Source organism: Sapajus apella, unplaced genomic scaffold (assembly GCF_009761245.1).
Source record: "Sapajus apella isolate SASKATOON/1434 unplaced genomic scaffold, GSC_monkey_1.0 scaffold34, whole genome shotgun sequence".
Taxonomy (NCBI): Eukaryota; Metazoa; Chordata; class Mammalia; order Primates; family Cebidae; genus Sapajus; species Sapajus apella.
Genome location: NW_022436974.1, coordinates 23,578,250 through 23,604,231, shown reverse-complemented (window position 1 = coordinate 23,604,231; position 25,982 = coordinate 23,578,250). Strand labels below are relative to the sequence as shown.

At 36.6% G+C, this 25,982-nt stretch overlaps 1 protein-coding gene and 1 long non-coding RNA gene across 5 annotated transcripts in view; both read right to left on the bottom strand.

Annotated features, from left to right (window-relative positions):
• Nucleotides 1–25,982, bottom strand: part of RSF1 (remodeling and spacing factor 1) — a 157,973-nt gene that overhangs the window by 41,043 nt on the left and 90,948 nt on the right. For 2 of the 4 annotated variants that reach the window (XM_032295915.1, XM_032295917.1), the window contains exon 6: nucleotides 377–2,151. In XM_032295915.1, coding sequence (XP_032151806.1) covers nucleotides 377–2,151 — 1,775 coding nt within the window. Of the gene's footprint in view, nucleotides 1–376; nucleotides 2,152–6,973; nucleotides 6,979–14,376; nucleotides 14,383–25,982 lie in introns of those variants that run through there. The other 2 variants (XM_032295918.1, XM_032295916.1) reach the window with 2 other exon arrangements.
• LOC116563295 lies at nucleotides 9,815–11,090 on the bottom strand. The gene is made up of 2 exons (XR_004274321.1): nucleotides 11,034–11,090; nucleotides 9,815–11,001 (listed from the first exon to the last, which is right to left on the bottom strand). It is a non-coding gene; the product is annotated as an uncharacterized LOC116563295 (long non-coding RNA).

The window sequence follows — 25,982 nt, the reverse complement described above, 5'->3', positions numbered from 1 at the left end:
CTGGTGACAGAGTAAGACTCCATCTCAAAAAAAAAAAAAAAAAACTGAGAAGATACTATACCCCAAACTGTTAATAATGGCAATTACTCCAAACTGTTAATAGTGGCTATGGGGAATTCTACAAGTTGGATATTATTTGAATAGTTTACAAGGAGAATATATTTCTATACTGCTTTAAAAAAATAAAAGTTAAAAGATGACAAGAGTATAGAGTATAAGTAAGATATAGTGTTGAAAAGTATCTCAGATAGGGGAAGAAAGATACTTTTTCAGTTGTCTCTGATGACTAAGTTTTAGACAAAACCAAAATACCTATTAATATATAGAGACAAATATTTTTAATTAAAAATTAAAACACAGTAGTAGAAGTTTTTACCTTGCTTACTTTAGAATTTGTATCCTTCTCTGATTTTTTCAAAACTTCCTTTTTGTCAGTTTTTTGCAAAGCTGTTGACTCTTCTTCCACTTCATCTTCTCCTTCCCCTCTTTTTTTATCAGCTTTCTGATCTCTGATCTCAGCCACTTTTGCAGTGGGTCTAGATATTCTGGGAGACCTTCTTAAAGTACGACCCACATTTGTTTTCTCCTCTTCCTTTTCCGTCTTCTCTTGCCTGTTTTCTGGTTCTAGAACTTTGGGGGGAGAATCGGGCTTCTTTTTCCGACTTGATATTCTGATTGTTAATTTGATGCCCTCTTTCTGCCTTTCAGAAGTTATCTCTGTATTTTCTGAGGCAGTGGTTTCTTCTTCAGGAACCAACTTATATTTGAATTTGCTTTTTTGCATAGAACCCTTTGTCTCAGAAGGCTCCTCTACGCCAGAGGTCTGGGCATTGTCCAGATTATCCATTTCTACCTTTGTGAACTCAGAATCCTCTTTTAGGATTTCTGGGTCTCCTTTTTTCACAGACTGATCACCAACAGAAGCTGTACTCTGATATTCCACCACTTCTTTTTCTGAGGCTAGTTTCTCACAGTGATCAACCATATTAGATGGGGGAGAAGTTTCAGCTGCCTTAGGAGAGCCAGGCTTTTCTGACTCTAGAGTACTCTTTGGAACTTCTTCCGGTATTGGACTCAATCTTTGTGTTTCCTTATCAAGAAAAGTCTTTTTGGACTTCTCTAACTTTTCAAGACATTCTAGGATTGGTGGGCGCTTATCCTTCCTAGTTTTGGGAGACTTCTCTTCAACTTTCATGGTACACAACTCAGTGGTAGATAAAGCAGTTTTTAAAGATAGATCTTTTGCCATCTCAGAAGACTCAAGAGAAGATTCCAATACTGGAGGATCAGATTCCTCTATTTGTGTTTTTTGACCATGGATCTCTAAGACTGATACTGAACTATCTGCATCTTTCCTCAAAGGGGCTGTTTCTTTCTCAAGCTCACCTATTTTAATACTTGTTATGACAGAATTTAAGGACTCTGTTCCATTTCCCTCCATGATGATATTTCTGTCCTTAGAGGGGCTATAGCTCTCTTCCTTTGTCTCATAAAACTTTGTCTCTATTGGTTCTGTCTTAAAATTTGGAGCTGCTCTTTCATCACTAACTTCTCCATTTACCAGTTGTTTCCCTTCATGACTCAAAGCAGTGATTGTAGAGATCCTTTTACAAGTCTCTTCCTCTTGTTTGATTTCATCTTTCAAAAACTCTTTTGTTGGAGTAACTGATTTACACAAAGGTCCTTTGACTGGACTGTCAAAATCATCACTCAATTTAATTTCTCGTTTTTTTAGTGGTATCTTGGCCTGCTGGTCATTCTTAAGTTTCTCAGTTTCTTCAGTAGATTTCTCAGTAATTTCGTGAGAAGATTTAATATTGCCACCAAATTCGATCCTCTCAGGCTCCTGCACCACTGGCCTCTCCATGCTACTCTTGGTATCTTTAGGATCTGCTCTACATTCCTTCACTTCAACTTTAATGGGTTTGACATTTTCCTTGAAGGAATCACTTTCTTCTTTGATAATCTTTTTTTCTTCACTTTCTGACAAAGGTTTTTCTAGCTTCACTATCACTGGCAGTTTCACAAGTTCCTTTTCATCTTCTTTTTCTTTTTTCACAATTGTCTCTTCTAAAACATTGGCTGTAGAACAGTTTTCTAAATCCATAGGCTGCTCCTCACCTTTCATCTTTTCACTTTCTTTCTGTTCCTCTAAAAATCAGAAAAAGTTTAATTACATGAATAGAAGCTTTCAAGATTATAAAATATAAGACTTAGTATAATATGTAATTCGATTTAAAATTTCTATCTTAAAAGAGATAGCCTTTGTCATTGGGTATTTGACAATAAAAAATAAAATCTGACAATGAAGAAAATTACAAAAACTTTGAAATACAACTTTGAGAAATTTAAAAACATATTTAAAAAATTCAGGTTTCTGCTTTTTACTTTTGCTTCAGTATTCTCAATAGATTGCAAATATTTATGCTGTTCAAATAATTTATTCAAATTCAAGAGATGGCTTAAAAACATAAAATTGAAAATGCTACATAAAATGTTTCCAGAAGACCATATTTGTTTTATAAACTGACAACTGTTCTTCTTTGGAAGTCACTGAGCACTTTATTTCATTGAGGTAACAGAACATGGCAGTGGGAACCGAAAAATACAGAAAGATAAAAAGCCCACATCCCCTTACCCAGAGGCAATCACCAGTAATAATTTAGGTTACTTCCTTCTGATCTTGTATGTTTTTCACTAAGGTGGTACCATGTTGCCTCAATTTATTCATTGAAACATTAGCAATTTCTTATGATACTAAATGCTTTTTATAAAAATTAAGCTTAATAATTATATAACATTCCTCAATGTGATCATATTACAACTTACTTTATCAAATGCCACTACTGAACATTTCAGAAGTTAGTATTATATAAAGAAACTGTTTAGATTTATCTGTCAGTTCTTTGTATCTTATTGGCTATATATTTTCAACTTTTATGGAGTACCTGATACTAATGCAGATTTAAACATAACCTAAGCTATATTCAGTAAATACTATAATCTCTGAATAGGACTGTAGAGATTGCACTCCAGAATTCATTTACTAATTTTACTTACATTTTTAATCCCTTCACTTTATCTTTGCTACTGAAAAACCTAATTCTAAACCAAGTTTTACCAAGATGTAATTATTTTCCCTAAAATTTTGAAATGATTCTTGTCAAGTTGATAAACTAGTTAGGATACATTTCATGGGAATAACGGGATAGAGAAAAGTGAGAAGATAAAGCAGGATATGTTTTTTGAAATGAAAATTTAACATTTCATTAAAAGTGAATGTTTTCATTACAAACCACCATTTCTTGTATATCCAATGATGTTGCAAATAAAAAAGCCAAGAACCATTTAGAACCATTCAGGATCTGAGAGCAAAGCAACTGTTATTAGTATTTCTTTCTGCTTTACAAAGTCAGTGCTATAGGGAATGCTGCTAAAATATTTTAAGAGATGACAGTAAAAAAAAATTTTTGTAATTAAAAGTAGTGTTACAGCACAAATAAGGTAAGAAAAAATTTAGATGACGGTCATTACCTAATTTGTATGTTTTTCTCTTTTCTACTGATAAAATAGGTTTAACAAATTCTCATTTATTGAGATTAGCTAGTATATCAGGAAATTTAACTAAATGAACACCTTAACAGTTAAAATATGATTACTATCTTTAAAAATAACTTCAACCACCACGTGTGATGGCTCATGCCTTTAATTCCAGCACTTTGGGAGGCCACGATAAGCAGATCGCTTGAGCTCAGGAGTTTAAAACCAGCCTGGGCAACATGGTAAAAAACCCCCATCTCTACAAAAAATACAAAAAGTAGCCAGGGCATGGTGGTTCCAGCTACTTAGTAGGGCGAGGTAAGAGGATCACTGGAGCCCAGGAGTTCAAGGTTAACCCTGACCCCTGATCATGCCACTGCATTCCAGCCTGGGTGACAGAGTGAGATCCTGTCTCAAAAAAACAAACAAACAAAACAAAAAGAACTTCAACCCAATACTAAGTGTGTGCTAAACACAAGAATCTCTATTCTGGTTTGGAAAGTATCTAAAGATCTCACCATGATCCTTATTCAATGTAAAATAACGCTATGTTTTCATTTGAGGTTAACGGATCTTGGTTTGAGTAATAACGCAGCAAAATAAGATGAAATGACATTAGGTTCAAGATTCCCAGGTTCACTAATCCTAATTTAGCTAGTGGTACCTCTTTGGGTGTGTCACAAACTCACTGATCTTTCTTTCTTCATCTACAAATAAAGCAGCTGGACTAAATAACCTCAACTATTATTCTTCGCTGGTGTTATATTTCTTTTATTCCAAAAATGTTAAATTATTGTTTTGTGTGTGTGTGTGTTTGGCTTATTATTTTTTTTAGACAGGGTTTTGCTTTGTTGCCCAAGCTGGAGTACAATGACGTGAGCTTAATTCAATGCAACCTCTGCCTCCTGGGTTCAAGCAATTCTCCTGCCTCAGCCTCCTGAGAAGCTGGGATTACAGGCATGCGCCACCATGCCCGGCTAATTTTGTATTTTTATAGAGATGGGGTTTCTCCATGTTGGTCAGGCTGGTCTCCAACTACCAACTTCAGGTGATCCGCCCGCCTTGGCCTCCCAAAGTGCTGGGATTACAGGCATGAGTCACTGTGCCCAGCCGGCTCGATTCTTTTAAAAGAAAAAAAATGACAACAAATAGTATTCTAGCTCCTCTAAATTAAATGAATATGTTTTCAAAATAGTATAGAGAATGGAAGAACTAGGACAGAATATGAACCTTTAAATACTATAATAATTAGTAAAAAGGTTAGTTACACAAGCATTTTCCCAAAGTTTGTCAAAAGAAAGCTGTAAAAGAGCATATAAATGAGTTTAAGAGGCATATTTGAAGTGACCAAAAGAAAACTTCACTCTAATAATTGAAACACAGCATCACGTTTCTTCACGAATGAAATGACTCAAGAGAAGTGGTATCTACTATGGGTTTTATAAGATGATTGATTCATTTACTCAACAAATATTTACTGATCACTTATTATGTGCTTTCTCCATCACCCCTAGCAGAATCACTCTGTATTGATACACCAAATATTCTATAGAAGTTAACAGAAGACACTGCAAATTGCCTGCCGATTAACTATTCTCCTCTTCTTTCTTACAAACACACTAATTTTAAGAAGGCACTTGCCTCCTCAGACACCTTAAAGCTGTGAGTCATGTGATCCAGTTATGACCAGTGACAGGCATGAAGAAGTCGTGGGTGAGAAACAAGTCAGCTGACTGGTGTCTTTTGCCCTTTTCCCTTCTTTGGGTCTAGACTCTATACATAATACCTGGAGAAGGAGCAATCAAAGCCACATGCTAAGGATAGCAGGCTAGGAAAGGTCCTGGATGGCTTCATGGAACTGCTGTACGAGACCTAGAACCTTTAACTTTGTATTACAAGGAAAAAATAAAAACAGACAAATGCAATCCTTTCATGTTTGCTTCCTACTCCTTCTTCTTTCCCATATCATGAAATTTTATCCATTCACTTAATATATTTTGGAGTTATCTATTACATGATAAAAGGGTAACTAATCTCTGATACGATTGTAGTTTCTTTAAAATCCTTTAAAGATCTCAGACTCAGGCCTGTAATCCAAGCACTTTGGAGGCCAAGGCGGGCGGATCGCCTCAGGTTGGGAGTTCAAGACCAGCCTGACCAACATGGTAAAACCCTGTCTTTAAAAATAAAAAATTAAAAAAATTGGGAAAAAAAAAAAAAAAAAAAGATCTGAGAAATTTCAAAGTAGCATAGTGTTTCAGACTTGGCAGATATCTTATATAATTATGGTGAGAGTGTAAATTAGCATCAACACTCCCCCCCCCCCCCCCCCCAGACAGAGGCTAGACCTGTTGCCAGGCTAGAGTGCAGTGGCGTGATCTTGGCTCACTGCAACCTCCACCTCCTGGGTTCAAGTGATTCTCCTGCCTCAGTCTCCCGAGTAGCTGGGACTGCAGGTGTGTGCTACCACGCCCAGCTAATTTTTGTATTTTTAGTAGAGATGGAGTTTCACTTTCACCATGTTGGCCAGGATGGTCTCAATCTCTTGACCTCACGATCTGCCCACCTCGGCCTCCCAAAGTGCTGGGATTACAGGAGTGAGCCACCGTACCTGGCCAGCATAAACACTTTAAAGAGCAATAGAGAAATATCTGCTTTAAAGCTTGAAGAAACACACTATCATGTGGCAATCCTACTTCTATCAAGTAAAGTTACATACAAATATGGAAGTCTGTACGTAAATATCTGTTGCAACATTGCCATAAAAGCAAAAAATTATATAACCTAGATATTCATTCCTCAAATAGGGAAATGGATAAATAGCCTCTATACAGCAATTAAAATGAAAGAAACAAATTCACATAGATCACTGTAGATACATTTCAAAAACAAAATAATAAGTGAAAAGAGCAAGTTACAAAAGGACAGGTACTATTTGTAGAAAAGTTATAAAATACACAAAATAAAGCTACATGTTGAGATGGCTATATACACAAGCATCAAAATCATAAATATGGGAATGACTGACAAAGATTGTGGTTGTTCCTGGAAATGGACGGAGAAGGAATAAGATGGAGAATGAAAGGAAAGAGAAGTACTGTTTCTATAATCTTTTTTTTTTATCAAAAGCAAATTTTGACAAACTGTTTTAAACTATTAAAATGTTGGGGCCCAGCACAATGGCTCATACCTGGAATCTTATCAGTTTGGAAAGCCAAGGCAGGATGATCACTTATGCCCACGAATTTGAGACAAGCCTAGGCAAAACAGCAAGACCCAATCTCTATCAAAAAGAAAAAAAAAATTAGCTGGGTGTGGCTGGTGTGTGCCTGTAGTCCCAGCTACGTGTGAGGATTGCTTGAGCCTAGGAGGCTAAGGCTGTAATGAGCTTTGATGGCACTACTGAACTCCTGCTGAGGCGACACACCAAGACCTTGTCTCAAAAAACAACAAAAAAACTCCAACAAACCAACAAATAAAACCACCACAAAAATAAAATGTTGGCTACACAGTGCTTTATACTATTTTTTATTTTAACTATTTCATCAAAATTAAGACTTGGCCAGGCACGGTGGCTCATACCTATAATCCCAGAACTCTGGGAGGCCAAGGTGGGCAGATCACGAGGGCAAGAGATCGGGACCATCCTGGCCAGCATGGTGAAACCCGTCTCTACTAAAGATACAAAAGTTAGCTGGGCATGGTGGTGTGCACCTGTAGTCCCAGCTACTTAGGAAGCTGAGGCAGGAGAATTGCCTGAACCTGGAAGGTGGAGGTTACAGTGAGCCGAGATTGCGTCACTGCACTCCAGCCTGGCGACAGAGCAACACTCCATCTCAAAAAACAAAAATAAAAAAGACACTCAAACAATCAGACAAACCTTAACGCTCTTGTGTCACCTCCACCTTGGCCAGCTGTGAGTACAAGAAAATTACTTAAAGCTTTCTAAGTGTCAACTCTTTAAAACTGAAACATAAACATCTATACCTCCAGAAGTAGCTGTGAAGATTTTTTTTTCTTTTTCTTTTATCTTAAGGGACTTTTTGAAAATAGCGCATGCAAAGTACTTTTACACAGCACTTGGGAGCTATTATTAATTATTTGGACCCTCTTCTGACCACAAACTTCAGCCACATAGGAAAATTCGGTTTTCTAAAGCTGCCATAACCTTTTTTACTCTGTTAACCCTGCCTAGTAAGCAATTGCTATTCTGTACCTTTTAAGATTCCTCACTTTCCTAATTTTTTTTAACTTTTACTTTAGGTTCAAGGGTATGTGTGCAGGTTTGTTATAGAGGTAAATGGAATGTCATGAGGGTTTAACATACAGATTATTTTGTCATTCAGGTAATAATAAACATAGTATCTGATTGGTAGTTTTTTGATCCTGACCCACCTCCCACCCTCCACCTGCTTTCCTAATTTGTAGAACAACTAAAATAACAGGCACGATCTCCTAGGTTGCCAATGATTGCATACAATACTACACATAAGGCCTTCAGAAGAGTAAAAACAGGCAAGCACTCAATGTTTGCCAATATTATTATATTATAGGCAAGATCTTACCTCCTTTATGCCCAGTTAAAATATCACTTCATTTTATAGTTTTATCTGATCCTTTCCCTATAAACAATTAACGGCTCCTTTTCTTGTGTTTGCACATTGTGTTAACACAGACTTCTATAGTAGCACTTACTGCCCAGAATTACAGTTATTCATTTACAAATCATCTATCCTACTAGTCTTATGAACTACTCCCCTAGGGCAGAATCATGGATTACTCACCTGCAGTAAGACACTCAAACATGTGCTGACTAAATTGAATAAACTGAAACGGCAACAAACTCTAGTCTAAATGTTGACAAATAACATCAATACTTTTCATGAGGTGGCTTTTACTAACAGCAAGTCTTATGTAGAATGTGAAGCAATATTTAATTAAAAATTCTATGAAGCATATTTTACCAACTTACAAAGTGAGATTTGGGCAAGGACATGATACATTTAACAGATGCTAAGGTACATGCATTGAAGAAGGATTAATAAATGCATTTACTTAAAAGACCATTTAAAATATAAGCTAAAACGAAAGATCCCAAAACAAAATTAGTCATGGATGTCAACCAACAATTCAGAGGCTGAAATGTTCAACCACCACTAGCAATCAAAGAAATTAAAATTCAAAAAGCAATGAGATTTTTAATCAAATCAACCAGCAAAGTTTTTATTTAGTCATAATGTTTGAAGGTTCTAGATATGGCAAAAGGAATTATGCTCATACACTGGCAGTATTAGCATAAACTAGGTAAAAGCACTCAATAACTATTCAATAAATATTTACTGGGTGCTTGCTTTACACTTGGAAACCTCATTATATAATTTTTCAAAAACAGGGAAACTATCATGGTAGCATGTTAAGTGTGAAAAGTAGGAAATAAAACTGTATTTTTTGTGTAATTCTAATTTACATAAATAAACGAATACATCTGTAACCATACCTAAAATATGGAAGGGAAGCCTTGGTTGGTCAATCTTTGCTGTAACATAGTAGGTAGGCTTGTTCCACCTCAGGGTCTTGGCTGTTTTTTGGCATAAAATTTTATTGGCATAAAAATCTTTTTTCTCTGGTATTTGCACAGCTTGCTCTCTCAGATCCTTTAAGTCTCTACTCAAGTACCACCTCTTCAATGACTCATTTTCTAGCAACTCAAAAAAAACTATGCCCACTCTCTTCCCCAAATTATTTTCCCTCCATACCTCCTTATCACCATCTACACTGTGTATTTCATTTACTAATCCTGTTTATTGTTTGATAATTATGATATGTAACCTCCATGATGGCAAAAATTTGACTTTGTTCACAGCTACATTCGCAATACTGAAACTAGTGTATAACAAATTGCATATACTCAATAAATATTTGTTGACTGAAATGAAATATGACAGGTGAAATATTGCCTGTGCCTAAGGGTATATTTCTGCAATAGAAGTTCTGTTTCCCAAGGAAACTTTCACCATTTTGAAAATGTCAACAGACTTAACAATTTCCAAAATGGGTTCAAATACTGAAATTATCACTTGATAACACTGAATTATCATTCGCTGTATGACAAAGGGATCTGAATTTTTGCCAATTTTTTTTTTTTTTTTTTGAGACAGAGTTTCACTCTTGTTACCCAGGCTGGAGTGCAATGGCGTGATCTCGGCTCACCGCAACCTCCGCCTACTGGGTTCAGGCAATTCTCTTGCCTCAGCCTCCTTTTTTTTAAATCTTCAGAGACAATGTTTTGCTCTGTCATCCAGGCTGGAGTTCACTGGTATGATCATATCTCACTATAATCTCAAACTCTTGGGCTCAAGTGACCCTCTCCCTAAGCCTTCTGAGTAGCTGGGACTATAAGCAAGCACCATTATGCCAGGCTAATCTCAAAGGGCTGGGATTATAGGCATTAGCCACTGCACCTGACCAGTGATGATTCTTTATATCAAATTCTTGATACCTTTGTCAAATAAGTAACATGAAATTTCATGTAGTTCCAGCTATACAAGAGGCTGAGGTGGGAGGATCACCTCTCTGGTGATCCTCAACACCTACTTCTTTGGTGTTGGTGAGTTCTTTATTAAGAAGCATGTAATATCTGGTTATTTATCTTTTTATTACTTCAATATTTCATGTTACTTGCTTGACAAAGGTATCAAGAATTTTTAATGACTTAGTATAGTAAAGAAAACCACACAAAACAAATGCATAGCTTAATACAGTAGAAGGCAAAAATGAAAAAGAAATTTAGCAGCTACCCCAAGAGAGCTATGCATGCCTTTTCCAATAATAATTCTCTTCTTTCCCAAAAATAACTATTAATCTGACTTTAAATAAAAAAAAATTTAATTGACAAGTAAAAATTGTATATGTGGCACACAAAATGATGTTTGTTTTAAAATATAAATTCAGTGTAGAATGACTAGATCAAGCTAGTTAATGTATGCATTACCTCACAATATCATTTTATTTGTAGTGAGAACACTTAAAAGCTATTTGGCAATTTTCAGGCATACAGAGTTATTAACAAGTCACCACGTAATACATATCTCTTGAACTTATTGCTTCCTTATTTTGTTGGTAGTTTAGTTTCACAAGTTTATTTTATTTTTAAGAGCACATTAATGTTATCCCCTCTATCCCTTCTTTTTCTTGCAATTATTTGTTCGACACCAAATCCACTGTCCTACACTATCTAGATACTGCAGACTATATTCTCATGTTCCTCTTTTTTGGTTTATCCTGTGAATCATTCCTTCATCAGATTCAGGTTCAATTTCTGTGGCAAAACTACTTCTCTGGTGTGAGTTCTTTATTAAGAGGTATGTGATATCTAGTTATTTCTCTTTTTATTAGCAGATGTTGATGCTCAGTATCAAAACCTTTACTTTTTTGGGATTTCAAAATGATGACATTCCCATTCTATCATTCATTCATCTGTGAATAGTTGGAACACTTTTACAAAAAAACACTTGGCCGGGTGCAGTGGCTCACACCTGTAATCCCAACGCTTTGGGAGGCCGAGGCGGGCAGATCACAAAGTCAGGAGTTCGAGACCAGCCTGACCAACACAGTGAAACCCCATCTCTACTAAAAATCCAAAATTTAGCCAGGCATGGTAGTGCACACCTGTAATCCTACTCGGGAGGCTGGGGCAGGAGAATCGCTTGAACCCAGGAGGTGGTGGTTGTAGTGAGCCGAGTTCGCGCCACTGCACTCCAGCCTGGGCGACAGAATGAGACCACATCTCAAAAACAAAAACCTCAAACTTTACTCATTTACTATTTTGTTACACAGTGTTAAAGTTCATACACAAAAGGAAGGATAAGTGCCTGACCCTTTATCTTGAGTCATTTTAACATGACTTTGATAACTTCCCTACTACCTGTAGTGACAAGATGATTCCTAGCTTGTCATGCTACAGAAATGAAATCAACCATTTTTTCGATTTTTTTGATTGGTTTAGTTTAGTGGGAAGCTGTATTTCAAGATCACAATCTGGGCATTGAGGATGCTCACAGGTACTGGGCTGACCAGTGTTTCTAAATCTTTTCAGCAAACATGCTTAGAAAAAATACACACACACACAAACACAAACACACACACATTTTTAACTTAAACAACAAAAAAAGACAAAACAAAACTCATGAGTTCACTCTGATAGTTCATGTTTTCTTAACCTTTTCTATCTTAGGTATTATTTGCTTTTCCCACACTGGGAAGTCTTGGTTTTCAGGACACGGATGATACAATTAGGATATCATATGCTACTTTGTCTCAAATTATATACAAAACATTTTTAGAATAACCATACTGACACCATTACCAATGTCTTTAAAGGAAAGTTTAAGTTTGTGTATGTGGCCCCTCGCGGTGGCTCACCTGAGGTCAGGAGTTCAAGACCAGCCTGGCCAACACATGGTGAAACCCCCTCTCTACTAAAAACACAAATAAATTAGCTAGGCGTGGTTGCAGGTGCCTTTAATCCCAGCTATTCGGGAGGCTGAGGCAGGAGAATCACTTGTACCTGGGAGGTGGAGGTTGCAGTGAGCAGAGATTGCGCCACTGCACTCCAGGCTAGGCAAGAAGAGCGAAACTCACACACACACACACACACACACACACTCTCTCTCACACATTCTCTCTTTCTCTCTCTCTGATTCCCTTTCTCTTTGACAACATATAATATGTTGTCAAAACACATAACTAATAAATACTATGCATTCTTCCTTGTATCCTTCATTTAGATTTAGCTACATATAAATACATATTTAATGCACACCAAATATTATTTTTAACTTTTTATTTTGAAGTAATGTAACACATACAGATATGTTATAAAAATAGTTCAAGAACTTCAAGTGCACTCTCACCCTATTTCCTAATGTTAAGAACTTACATAAGTAGAGTACAATTACCAAAACCAGAAAATTAACGTTGGTAAAATACTATTAAACAGGCTTTATTCAAATTTCACCAGTTTTCTCTCAACGTCCTTTTTTATTAGAGGATCTATGTCTCAGTGTATTTTTTTTTCCTTGGTTTCTTCCAACTTAGTCACATCCACTCCTGACGATTATTCTGATAGAATACCTCTCAATTTGGACTTGTTTGGTATTTTCAAGATTAGATTGAGGTTATATATTTTTGACAATAATTCCACAAAAGTTATGTGTGCATTGTATCAAGGGTTACATGTCAATATACCTAATATGCTTTGGATGTGTCCCCAGGGCCAGGAGGAGATAGTTGAATCATGGGGATGGTTTCCCCATACTGTTCTGGTGTAGTGAATAAGTCTCATGAGAAGTGATGGTTTTATAAATGGGAGTTTCCCAGCACAAACTCTCCTGCCAGCCACCAAGATGTGTCTTTGCTTCTCCTTTGCCTTCCACCATGATTGTGAGGCCTCCCTAGCCATGTGGAACTGTGGGTCCATTAAACCTCTTTCCTTTATAAATTACCCAGTCTCAGGTGTATCTTTATTAGCAGCATGAGAACAAACTAACACAACACCATACTGGTGAGGTTAGCTATTTGGTTAAGGTGATGGTTACTTCACTGTAAAATTGTGATTTTTACCTTTGTAACAGATAAATATCTTCGGAGAGATACTTTGAAATTATGCTAACATCCTGCTTCTATACAGACTTTCACCCATTAGTTTTAGTATCTATCAGGGATCTTGCTTGCAACAATCATTACTGTAGCATTTTCTTAATGTTTTAACTGATGTTCACTTGCAGGGAAAAGCTGCCCCTTCACCTTTATTTATTTATTCAAATTGTACTTACATAAGTCTGACTCATTATTCTAAGGGTTAAAATCTATCTTTATATTTTTGTTACTAAACTCTTACTGCTTTCAATATTGAGAAATTCCTTCCACTTCGCACCTATGTCCTAATGATATGCCCAAATCCCTTTTGAGCACATCCTTCTTTTCCAGCACTACCAGATGTTCCAGGCTCATCTTGTGTTTTCCCTGTCTGTTCTTGGAATCAATCTCTTCTCTAAGGAGTTCTGGTTCTTCTTACAGGACAATGACATTTTGAAATCAAAATCTGAAGGCTGTGCTCATTGTTACTGGGGTGTCACTGCTCTTAGGTTCCTCTCATAAACACATATATGTAGGTGTACTAACTCATACATGTGATTATATTTTCATTTAATTCTTTATCACCCACTACTGATGTTTTGTCTGTCATTTTGGCTACCTAAAGTTCATTTACAAGAAGATTCCTGTACAAAACACCTATGTTAAAAGAGATTATAGATATTGGTAGCAGCTTAACTGCAGTCCACCTGAAAGTCACGTTGGCTGGATATGAAGTCACTGGTTTACATTTTCTCCCCTCGAGAATCTCTCAAATACATTATGGCATTTTTCTTCTGGCATAAAGCACTGACGTAAGGCAGTCTGATTTTCCTTCCCTCATACGTAATTTGGTCTTTTTGTCTGGATGCCCAAAGTCTTTCTTTCTTCAAAGCCCTGTAATTTTACTAGAAAATATCTTGATGTTGGTTGGTCTGCATTGATTTTCCATCTATTTCAGAAAAGTGTTTTCCAACATAGTCTTTAAATTTTATCTGTCCTCTCACTTTTTCTTTTTTGTGGACACCTATCTCTTAGATCTTCTTTGGCTATTTTCAGACTACATTTTCTCTCAAATCCTTATAGCTTACGTTTCTTTTTTTTGTTTTGTTTTTTTTGTTTTTGTTTGTTTGTTTTTTGTTTTTTACAAATATACTTTCTATTTTTCTCTTTTGTAAAGGCATTAATTCTGAGTTTGTTGACTCAGGTGTTTATCTTAATCTTTTTAAAATTTTAACTCTTCTGAGTCCTACCACTTATTACAGTTTTTATATTTGATGGGCATGTATTTCTGAGAAGCTTTCATCGTCTGTATGAATGTTATTCTGCTTCTTGCTCTCTTCTGTTCTTATAATCATAGGAGATTTGAACTTGCTCCTTTTTAGTTGTGTTTTTATATATAAACAGATTCCCTAAATTTTTTTTAAAAAAGGCATTTTTATGATAGTTTTTCAATTTCATAACTTTAGAGCTCCTGTTATTATTGTGAAATACTCAAAATGTCAGCACGGAGCTTGATTTTGGAAAGCTTTGGGTAGTGAGGACTGAGAATTCATGAGGCCCATAGTACCTAAGAATCTTTAAGACCTTTGTTGTACATTTTGTCTACACGTTGTTGTTATTGTCATCAATATGTTCCTTTTATGGGGGAATTTGCAGAGACTCAAAAATTCACACCACTATTATTTTCCAAAACTCATGAGGGATAAATTTTCTCCTTCTTTTTTTTTTTTTTTTTTTTGAGATGAAGTCTCGCTCTGTCACCCAGGCTAGAGTGCAATGGCACAATCTCAGCTCACTGTAACCTCTACCTCCCAGGCTCAAGTGATTTTCCTGCCTTAGCCTCCTGAGTAGCTGGGGTTATAAAGCACCCACCACCATACCCAGTTAACTTTTTTGCATTTTGAGAAGAGACAGGGTTTCACCATGTTGGCCAGGCTGGTCTTGAACTCCTGACCCGCCTGGGCCTCCCAAAGTGCTGGGATTACAGACATCAGCCACCACATTTGGCCCCAAATTTTGTCCTTCTTATTTAAACCAGAGCAAACTCAATCAGAGCAAATAACTACAACAGTTCCTCCAATCATGAAGTATTTCTTCTTTCTCCTTTTCTTCCTTGCTTCCTTCCTTCCCTCTTTCCCTAATAAGGAAAAATCTTTCATATAAGAAGCACTATAGGCCAGGCATGGTCACTCACACCTGTAATCCTAAGATTTTGGGAGGCCAAGACAGGCAGATGGCTTGAGTGCAGAAGTTTGAGACCAGCCTGGGTAACATGGTGAAACCTTGTCTCTACAGAAAATACAAAAATTATCTGGGCATAGTGGTACATGCCTGTAGTCCCAGCTACTCAAACTCAAGAGGCTGCGGTGGGAGGACTGACTGAGCCCAAAAGGTGAAAGTTGCAGTGAGCCATGTTTGAGTCACTCAACTCTAGCCTGGAGATGAGCATAAACTTGTCTTAATTAAAAAAAAAAAAAAAGAAAAAAAAGAAAGAAAGAAAGAAAGAAAGAAAGAAAGAAAGAAAGAAAGAAAAAGAAAGAAAGAAAAGAAAGAAAAAAAAGGCTTACTCTGTAATCCCAGTGCTTTAGAAGGTTGAAGAGGGAGGATCCCTTGAGGCCAGGAGTCTAAGACTGAGCAACATAGCAAGACCTCATCGCTACAAAAACAAATTTTTAAAAATTAGCTGGACATGGTGGCACACACCTGTAGTCCAAGCCACTTGGGAAGCTCAGGTAGAAGGACTGCTTGAACCCAGAAGTTCAAGGGTAACAGTGATTTATGATCATGCTACTGCACTCTTATCTTGGGCAAGTGAGTGAGCCCTTATCTCTTAAAAAAAGTTCTTGAGTTACTGAGAATGATAGAGGAGCTAAAAAAAATTATTTAAGTTCTCAAAAAAAAAAAAAAAAAAAAAGCAGCAGCACTATGGTCTGTGTCCTGTTTATGGCAAAAAAAATAAAAGAAAGAAATGCAAATGTCAGTGTATTTCCTGTTAATTTTTTCTACTTAACTGAAACATGATGTAAAGGACAGATGGTGATAACAAGGAGTATGTTTTCTTTTATTCCTATAAAAGGAAACTATTTTAGATATAACGTTGTAACAATAACATCTGTATTTATTAGTCTCCCTATACCTGTTTAAAAATGTTTCATTTTATTTTTTTGAGACAAGTCGCACTCTGTCGCCCAGGCTGGAGTGCAGCAACGCAATCTCTGTCAACCTCTGCTTCCCAGGTTCAAGTGGTTCTCCTGCTTCGGCTTCCCAAGTAGCTGGGATTACAGGCACATGCCACCCATAAGGCTAATTTTTGTAATTTTAGTTAAGATGGGGTTTCACAATGTTGGCCAAGCTGGTTTTGAACTTCTGACTTCAAGTGATCCTCCCAACTCAGCCTCCCAAAGTGCTGGGATGTGAATCACCACGCCCTCCCAAAACAATAAAACATATTGTTATATATGATAATAAGAACAGTAGATTTTTTCTTCTTTTTGAGACAGGGTTTCACTCTGTCGCACAGGCTAGAGTATGGTGGTGTGAGCACAGCTCACTGGAGCCTCAACGTCCTGGGCTCAAGCCTGCACCAGCCTCCCCAATAGCTGGGACCACAGGCGTGCAACACCATGCTTGGCTAGTGTATTATTATACATTCAGTACTTAAACTTTTTGAACCCCATCCATAAAAAATGTTCAACCTTAAACCTTACTACTCATCACGAAAATGTAAACTAAAACCACAATGAGATATTACCTAATGCCTGTTAGGGTGGTTATTATCAAAGACAAGACAACTAGTATTAGCAAAAATAAGAAAAAAAGAGAGCTCCTGTACACTGTTGGTGAGAATGTAAATTAGTATAGTCGTATGGAAAACAGTATGGAAGTTCCTCAAAAAATTAAAAATAGAAGTACTATATGATTCAGTAATCCCACTATGGGGTTTATATCCAAAGGAAATGAAACCAGTTTGTTAAAGAGATATCTGCATTTCCATGTTCACTGCAGCATTAATCACAATAGCCAAGATATGGAATCAACCTAAGCGTCCATCAACAGATGAAAGGATAAAGAAAATATGATCTATATACATGATGAAATATTATTCATCATTAACAAAGAAATCCTGTCATTTGTGACAAGGATAAATCTGGAAGATATTACGCTAAGTGAAATAAGTCAGGTACAGAAAAAAATACTCCATGATCTCACTCACATCTGGAATCTTAGAGTTGAACTCACAGAAGCAGAGTAGAACAGTCGTTATGAGGGGCTGAAGGTATGGGGTGATGTTGGTCAATGGACAAAAACTTTCAGTTAGGAAGAATAAGTTCAAGAGATCTATTGTGCAATATGGTAACTACAGTTACAACAATGTATTGTATACTTGAAAATTGCTAGGACAGGAAACTTTAAGTGCTCTTACCACAAAAAAAGGTAAGTCTGTGAGTCAATGCATATGGTAATTAGTTTTAGATATTCCACAATATGGAATTAGTTTTAGATATTCCACCACAAACATATACAACTTTTCTATGTCAATTAAAAAATTTAAACCCAGACAGGCACGGTGGGTCACACCTGTAATTCAGCACTTTGGGAGGCCAAGGCGGGTGGATCACTTGAGCTCAGGAGTTTGAGACCAGCCTGGGCAACACAGTAAAATCCCATCTCTATAGAAAAGTCAAAAATTAGCTAGGCATGGTGGCTTGTGGCTGTAGGCCCAGCTACTTCGGGGTCTGAGGCAGGAGGACCACTTGAGCCCAGGAGGTCAGGGTTGCAATGAGCTGAGATAGCACCACTGTACTCCAGCTTGGGCAAAAATAAAATAAAATAAAAATTAAATTAAACCTTGCAATCTAGAATAAGAACATACAGGATGAGGGTGTCATCCTTGGGGCCTCCTGAACGCAGTGAGAATCCTGCAACTTTGGTCCATAGAGTTGACATAAGAAACACTGGCTTCCACGGAGCATGAGGCTTTTGAGACACAGTGGTTCCTGGACCTGCTCAATGTAAATCCCATCTACTTGTTTCTAAAGTTGTCGCCTGGGAGAAAACAGCTTCTGGATGGCCATAAGAACTGTTGCAAAGGCTAGATGTTGCATAAGATGTTCCAACATCTTGTAAGATGTTAAGATGTTCCATAAGAACTGTTGCAAAGCCTTAGATTCCTAAGGCTAGATGTTGCTCCTGCTGGCCAGCTATAATCTCTGTGTCCTAGACTGATCTCAGTATACTGATGCCAAGGGTTGTCTGTAGTAGTTTTGTGAATCTGAATACTTAAATCTAAGAAGGCTCCTGACAGGCACTAAAGGTATGAAACTGCAATGTATGGAAAAATATTGTGTTGTGTAGCTCATTTACTAATCAACACACTGACTCATGTATGGGAGCTTATCCAATTCACAAGTTTACCATGACAATGCCATGTTCCACTTTTAACCTCTTTAATACAAAAAAAGTCCCTAGATAATGACACAGGGAGGTTATTTTATCTTTACAAATGTTATGTCTTTCCAAAATGTTGTCATCTTGCATTTAAGCTTTATATGAGATACTATGTTCACAATAGCCAAAGGAGGATCATATGCAGGTTCCTTTTTTTTTTTTCCCAAGTCTGAGCTGTCTACATTTATTTATATTTAAGACTTTTCCCCTAAACATACAAAAAGCCACTTCCTAAAGGGTCATTAAGAAATTATATCCACATTATCTCTGTCATATTAAAATTCTTATCAAAGTTACAAAGAAATCATTATGAGTAATATCATAAATATCTGTGCTTTCATCAGGTACAATAGAAAATATAAAAAATGATTTAACATCTTGTCTCATTTATTATCAGTAATCTATTGATTATGAGCAAGAGTATTTCCAATTGCACTTACATATGCAAATTCTCATTCTAGTTTGACACAAATACTTTTTGCTGCACTCAAACTCAACATTAAAAGAAGTTTTCATACATATAATATTTTTCTCTTAAGAATATATAGCCGCATATAATAGAATTCAAAAATAAATCTCCTTAAAATATCAGTCTTCCCCCTCCCAATTTCTTCCTCGGGTATCTTTTACATTAACCATCATAGTTTTTACAATGTATAGTTTCATACCATAACATGTTATTGACTGAATTGTGTACCCCACAAATTCATATATTGAAGTCCTAATCCCCAATGTGACTATATTTGAAGATAGAGCCTTTGGTGAGGTAATTACGGTTAAATGAATTCATAATGGCAGGACTTTAACATTACAGAAATGGTGCTCTCCTAAGATTGGAGAACAGACAACAGATAGCTTTTTCTCCACACACACACAGAAAAAGAGTCATCTGCAAGCCAGGAAAAGAATCCTTATCAGAAATCAAATTTGCTACTTTTTAACTCCAGAATTGAGAAAATAAATTTCTGTTGTTTTAAGCCATCCAGTCTGTGGTATTTTGTTATGGATACCTAAGCAGACTAACAGACGACTTTAAGTTATATTATTTTGCCACATAGATTTTAAGCTTTATATCTGACATCACATTAATAACAATCAAAGGAAAATAATTTGTAAATTAATCTACCTACTATAACTATACTGGGCTGGGCACAGTAGCTCACGCCTATAATCTCTGCATGTTGGGAGGTCAAGGGGGAAGGACTGCTTGACGCCAGGAGTTTGAGACCAGCCGGGGCAACACAGTGAGACCCCATCTCTAAAAAAAATTTAAAAATTAGCCAGGCATAGTGGTATGTGCCTATACAGCTACTCAGGAAGCTGAGGCAGGAGGATCCCTTGAGCCCAGGAAATGAAGGTTACAGTGAGTTGTGATTGTGGCACTAGATTCCAGCCTGGGCAACAAGAGCAAGACCTTGACTCTAAAAATAAATAAATATAAACCAACTATACTGACATACTTCACATCAACAATTAGCAACTCTCTCCTACTTTTTCTGAAATAATTCTCAGTCTACCTTTGTTTTTCCAAAATTGATAAAGACATGAATACAATAAACATTTTATTTTCATGTTAACTACACTGTAAGAAAAAAACATATAGGTCTAAGCACCTGAGACTAAGCCCAATTTTAGAGGGCACAAGAAATGAGTAGAGCAAAATGGAATGTGAATCCCACATAGAGGCAACCATTACTCAGCTACAGAGCATTTTTAATACATAAAAATGAAAGTCCAAAGTTGCCAACTTTTCTAATTTTCAATTCTAGATGTTGACAGTAACTTTATTTTAAAAAATCAGTCATATGAAAACATATGTTCCCTCAAAAATTTGTACATCCACCGCTGCATTTATACCAGAAAGTGGAAAAACCCAAATGCCCATCAAGTGATGAACAGATAAATAAAATGTGGTATATCCATACAAATCAATATTATTCATCCATAAAAAGGAATGAAGTATTGATACATGCTCCAACATAGATGTTGTAATATTTAGCCTATGTTTCTAACATGTTAGTATAATGTTAAAAACATTACGCTAAAAGAAAATGACACAGATGGCCATATGCTGTAGAATTCTATTTTTATGAAATGCTCCAAACAGGCAAATTCATAAAGACAAAGTAGATTAATGATTTACAGGGGATGGGGACAGGGAGAATGTCAAGTAACTTCTAAGTGGATACAGAGTTTCTTTGTGCAGTGCTAGAATTGTTCTGGAATTAGATTGTGGTTATGGTTGCACAACGCTGTGAATATACTAAAATCACTAAAATGGTGAATTGTATCTTAGCTTTTTCAAAACAAAGCAGCACTGTAAAAACTAAAATAAACCAATTTTGGGGCCAAATTAGGCCTGTGAGCAGCCAGTCTGTAAATTCTATTCTTTGTAAGAAATTCTCAAATGATGCCTTAACTCATCACCTGTAGGCAGAAGTGCATGACTACAAAAATTAAGAAAAGGACAATCTTCTTTCAATTAGTAGAATAAAAACTAAAAGTTAGTTGAGCTTCCCTCAACTTTGTTTTTCCCCAGAAAAGTTTCCTTTTGGCTTTTTGGTCCCTTCTAAATTAGAATACAGTATCCAATACAGAATGAAAATATATATTAAATTCCATGGTATTTTATTTGCAAAATACCTTCCAGGTAGTACATAACCTAAATTAACACACTGGATCTTAAACTTCCATAAAAGGTTGTTAATGACACCAAATATTTACTTGGAAATCTGCCACAGTCTGAGAATAACAACTCAAAAAGTATTTGAGTGCTTCAAGTCTGTTAGGGCCATGACTGGCCCTAACGTAAGTGGAATACAAATAGTACAAATAATATTTCAGAAAAGGGATCAAGAAGGTGGGATTTCAGATGGTCCTTGAAGTATAACCAGACTTTCATGGGAGTAGGGGAGACAACATCTGAGAGAGAGAAACAGCATGCAGACACAGAAAGGAATGCCCGAGATATGGAGAAAACAAAAGCATCTAGATAATCTATAATCTTACTCATGTAAGAAAAAGCAGGAGCTAATGCTAGAAAGAGAGAGTGATCCGACTGTGAGATTCTGAATGCTAGTCTAGCAAATTTAGACTTTCGGAAGGCAATTCTAATTATCTTTGAAACAAAGGCAACTTAAATATGTAGTTGGTGTCACCATTTTCTAGGCCACTTGCTGCCATTTTTCATTTTCTTGCCCACTTTTATAGGTAGTATGTTTCTTCTTAGCACCTAGGCAAAAATAAAAACCTTACCTTACTGAGGTAAGATACAAGGCATGGCAATTTAACTAATGACTAAAGAAAAATCTATTTTAACTACAAGAATAAGAGTCGCTGTTTATTCCCTCTTCAGTGCCTACTTATTTTTACTTCTTGCTTCCTAATTCACAAATCTCCAACCATGCTTAATTTTTAACTTTGTCACATTTTGCTTCAACACTCTACATTAGACCTTCCCCAGGACTGTTTCCAGCTTTTGACCTACTCCTTCCCACCTCACCCTGATCCCCCAACACAGCCCAAGGGTAATGTTTGTTTACATCTGAAAGGAGTAAAAATGACAGAACAGAATCATGTTTCTTTGGTCTTGCCATGGAACAGACTACAAGAACTAACTACACGTGAGTGGACAAGGGAGAGAGACAGGGTTTTGGGGGCTGAAATCATACGTAAGTGCAGCACTGAAAGGGCACAAGGACTCTGGGGACAGACTGCCTAGTTTTGAATATTACGTCTGCCTTTAACAAGCTGTGTCACCTTGGGAAAATTACTGAAGTCACTCTTTATCTAATTTCCCTCATCTGAAACAAGGGAAGTGATAATATTATACTACTAAACAGGGTTTGTTGTGAAAATGAGCTGACAATACAGGCAAAGCATTTACAATAGTACTGGCACACAGCAAATGGTTTATGTGTTACTATTTCATCCACTAGTTTTAGCTTTACAAAAGAAAGGATTTTAGTCTTTCTTTATTAAACTATATGCCTAAAATTATGCTTAGCACATAGAAGGTGCACAGTAAGTATTCACTGAATGAATAAATGAATTAATAAGAAATATTTTGTTAGAGAAAGAGAAGCAGAAAAGCCCTATTTAAAACAGAAGGTAGGCTGAGCTGAGTTGCTCAGACCTGAGAACTTTGGAAGGCCAAGGCGGGAGGATTGCTTGAAGTCAGGAGTTCGAGACCAGCCTGGGCAACAAAGTGAGACCATGTCTTTACAAAATTAAAAATTAAAAAACATTAGCCAGGCATGGTGATGCACACCTGTAGTCCCAGCCACTCAGGAGGCTGAGGCAGGGGGATCACTTGAGCCCAAGAGTTTCAGACTGCAGTGTGCTATGATTGTACTACTGCACTCCAGCCCAAATGACAGAGTGAGACTCTGTCTCTAAAATAAAAATAGAAGAGAGAAAAACAAAGAGAATTGAATGTTCTGTTCCTCCTCTGCTGCTTTTTTAGGAGATGCCATCCCTCACAGACCATTTTTTCTTGTTGAGAGGTATAACATCAACACTCACTGAGAAATGTTTTCAGAAACAGGTGTATCATAGCCATTGGTGTATTTGTTTCAGAAGTCAGGAGATGACCTTACAACTGAAAATGTGGTCCTCTAACCAACAGTATCCGCATTACATAGGTCCTTGTTAAAATGCCAATCAACAGACAGCCAGACCTAGGTCCACCAGATTCTGTATTTTAAAAAACTCCCAAGATGAACACTACACATATTAAAGTTTCAGAAGTATTACTCTAGACCACTTTAAAAGCACAGGCTATAGAAGGATCAGGCTCCAAATCTAGACTTTATTATGTATATGACCTGAGGCAACAATAAAAATGTTCCAATTTCCTCATCTGTAAAATTGAAATAATAATAGTAGTTACCTCAAAGAGTTGCTATGAGGATTAAATGAAAATCCATATGCAGCATTTGGTAGACTGCAAAGAAAACAGGATGTGCCCAATAAATGTTAGCTGTTGTTATTGCTGAAATCCCCCCTTCTCCACTATGAGGCCCCACAAAGAAATTTTAGAATTAACTATTAGGAAGAGCTTTACTAGAAAAACAGTTTATTCTGTTTTTCTTTCTACTTTAAACCACACAATGAGTCTCCCTTCAAGATCAGTGTCAAATTTGAGGTCTTCTATTGAAAATAATTGCTTCTTAAATTTCTATTATTCTGACTTTTGTTTCCAATTCATATTTTCTCTGGTTTTGATTTTAACTGTGTATGGGAATAAAAAAAATATGTGAAGGAATAACCAAAATGAACAAATAATATTAAGTTTAAACCCAGAACTAATCCTTGGGAAATACTAATAAAAAAAGAAAAGAAATTCAATAGGAGGCTCAGACTACTTTTAAATTATTATGAATGGCTGGGCACAGTGACTCATTCCTGTAATCCCAGCACTTTGGGAGGCCAAGGCAAGAGGATCGCTTGAGGCCAAGAGTTCAAGACCAGCCTAGGCAACAGAGCAAGACCCCATCTCTACAGAAAATAAAAAACGAAAACTAGCTGAGCCTGGTGGCACACACCTGTAGTCTTAGCTACTCAGGAGAGGCTGAGGGGACAGAATCACTCGAGCCCAGGAGTTCTAGGGTGCAGTGAGCAACGACTGTACCACTGCACTATGGCCTGGGTGACAGAGAGAGATCCTGTCTCAAAGGAAAAAAAAAGCTTTCCTGAAGTAGACTACAAGTATTATTTTAACATATGAAAAATAATTATTTAAATCAGAAATTGAGCTTAGAAATAAAACCACCACAGATATTTGAAATAAAACCACATAAACAATGAAGAACAGTAATCAGCATTTTGGCTAAAAGCAATGCTTAATATATAGGAACATTATTATATATACTACACCCAAAAGCACAATTCCTTGTTTACAAGCAATGCTTGCAGATATAGAATGCTTTATATAAATGGTTTCCTGAAAGCGGCAAATAAAGTAATAACGCATTACTTTTAGGTTCTAATCAAAACTAGTGGAGGCAAACTTAAAGCAAAGAAAATATGATAAGAAAAGCAAATTCCTTCCCTTATCATTAAAAGGTTATCCATAACAAACATTAACTAAATAGATGTTGATCAAAATTTCAGTTGGTTTCCTTCCTTTTGGAGAGCTAAGGAATTGGCTTTATCTTCCTAGAAAGGTTAGAATTTGATCTGCCTAGTTAAGCAAATTAGAAAACTCAATTGGAAATCAGGTTTAATAATTAAAATTATCATAGACTTAAGAGTTTTCAAAGCAAAACAAAAAAATAAACAGCCCAACAAAAAAATGGACAAAGAATTTGAATAAACATTTTTACAAAGAAGATATATAAATGCCAATAAACACTTGAAAAGATAGATGCTTAACATCACTTGTCATTAGGAATTAATAACTACAATGAGATGCTATTAAAAAAAAAAAAAACCAAACAAACAGAAACAAGCGTTGGTGAGGATGGAAAGCGGCTAGAGTCCTTGGGTATTACTGGAAGGAATGTAAAATGATGCAACTGCTGTGGAAAACAGTATGCACTTCCTCAAAAAAATTAAACACAGAATTACCATATATGATCCAGCAATTCCACTTCTGGATTAAAAGAAGGGAAAGCAGTGACTCAAGAGATATCTGTACACCCAGTTCGTAGCAGCATTATTCACAATGTCCAAAAGGTGGATGAATTCAAGTGCCCACTGATGGATGAATTGATAAACAAAATGTGGTATATACATAAATGGACAATTATTCAGTAATTTATTATTATTAAAAGGAAGAAAATTCTGACATATACCACAACAGTGGTACCCAACCTTCTGGCACCAGGGACCAGTTTTGTGGAAGATAATTTTTCCACAGGGAAGTAGGTGTGGGGTATGGTTTTAGGATGAAACTGTTTTTCCACCTCGAATCATCAGGCATTAGATTCTCAGAGTGTGCAACCTAAATCCCTTGCATATGTGGTTCACAAGTGTTTGTGCTCCTATGAGAATTTAATGCTGCCATTGATCTGACAGGAGGTGGAGCTAAGGCAGTAATGCTCACTGGTCCCTGCTCACCTCCTGCTGTGCAGACCACTTACTAACAGGTTACACACAGGTACTGGTCCTTGGTCCAGGGGTCGGGGACCCCCGCAACATGAATGAACTTTGAAGACACTATGCTATTTGAAATATGCCTGTTACAAAAGTGCAAGCATTATATGATTCCTCCGATATGAACGATCAAATTCATTAGAGACAAAAAGCAGAATGGGAGATGCCAGGGGCTAGGGGCAAGGGAAAATGGAGAGTTTAGTGTTTAAAACATACAAAGTTTTAATTGAGAAAGACCAAAAAAGTTCTGGAGATGGATG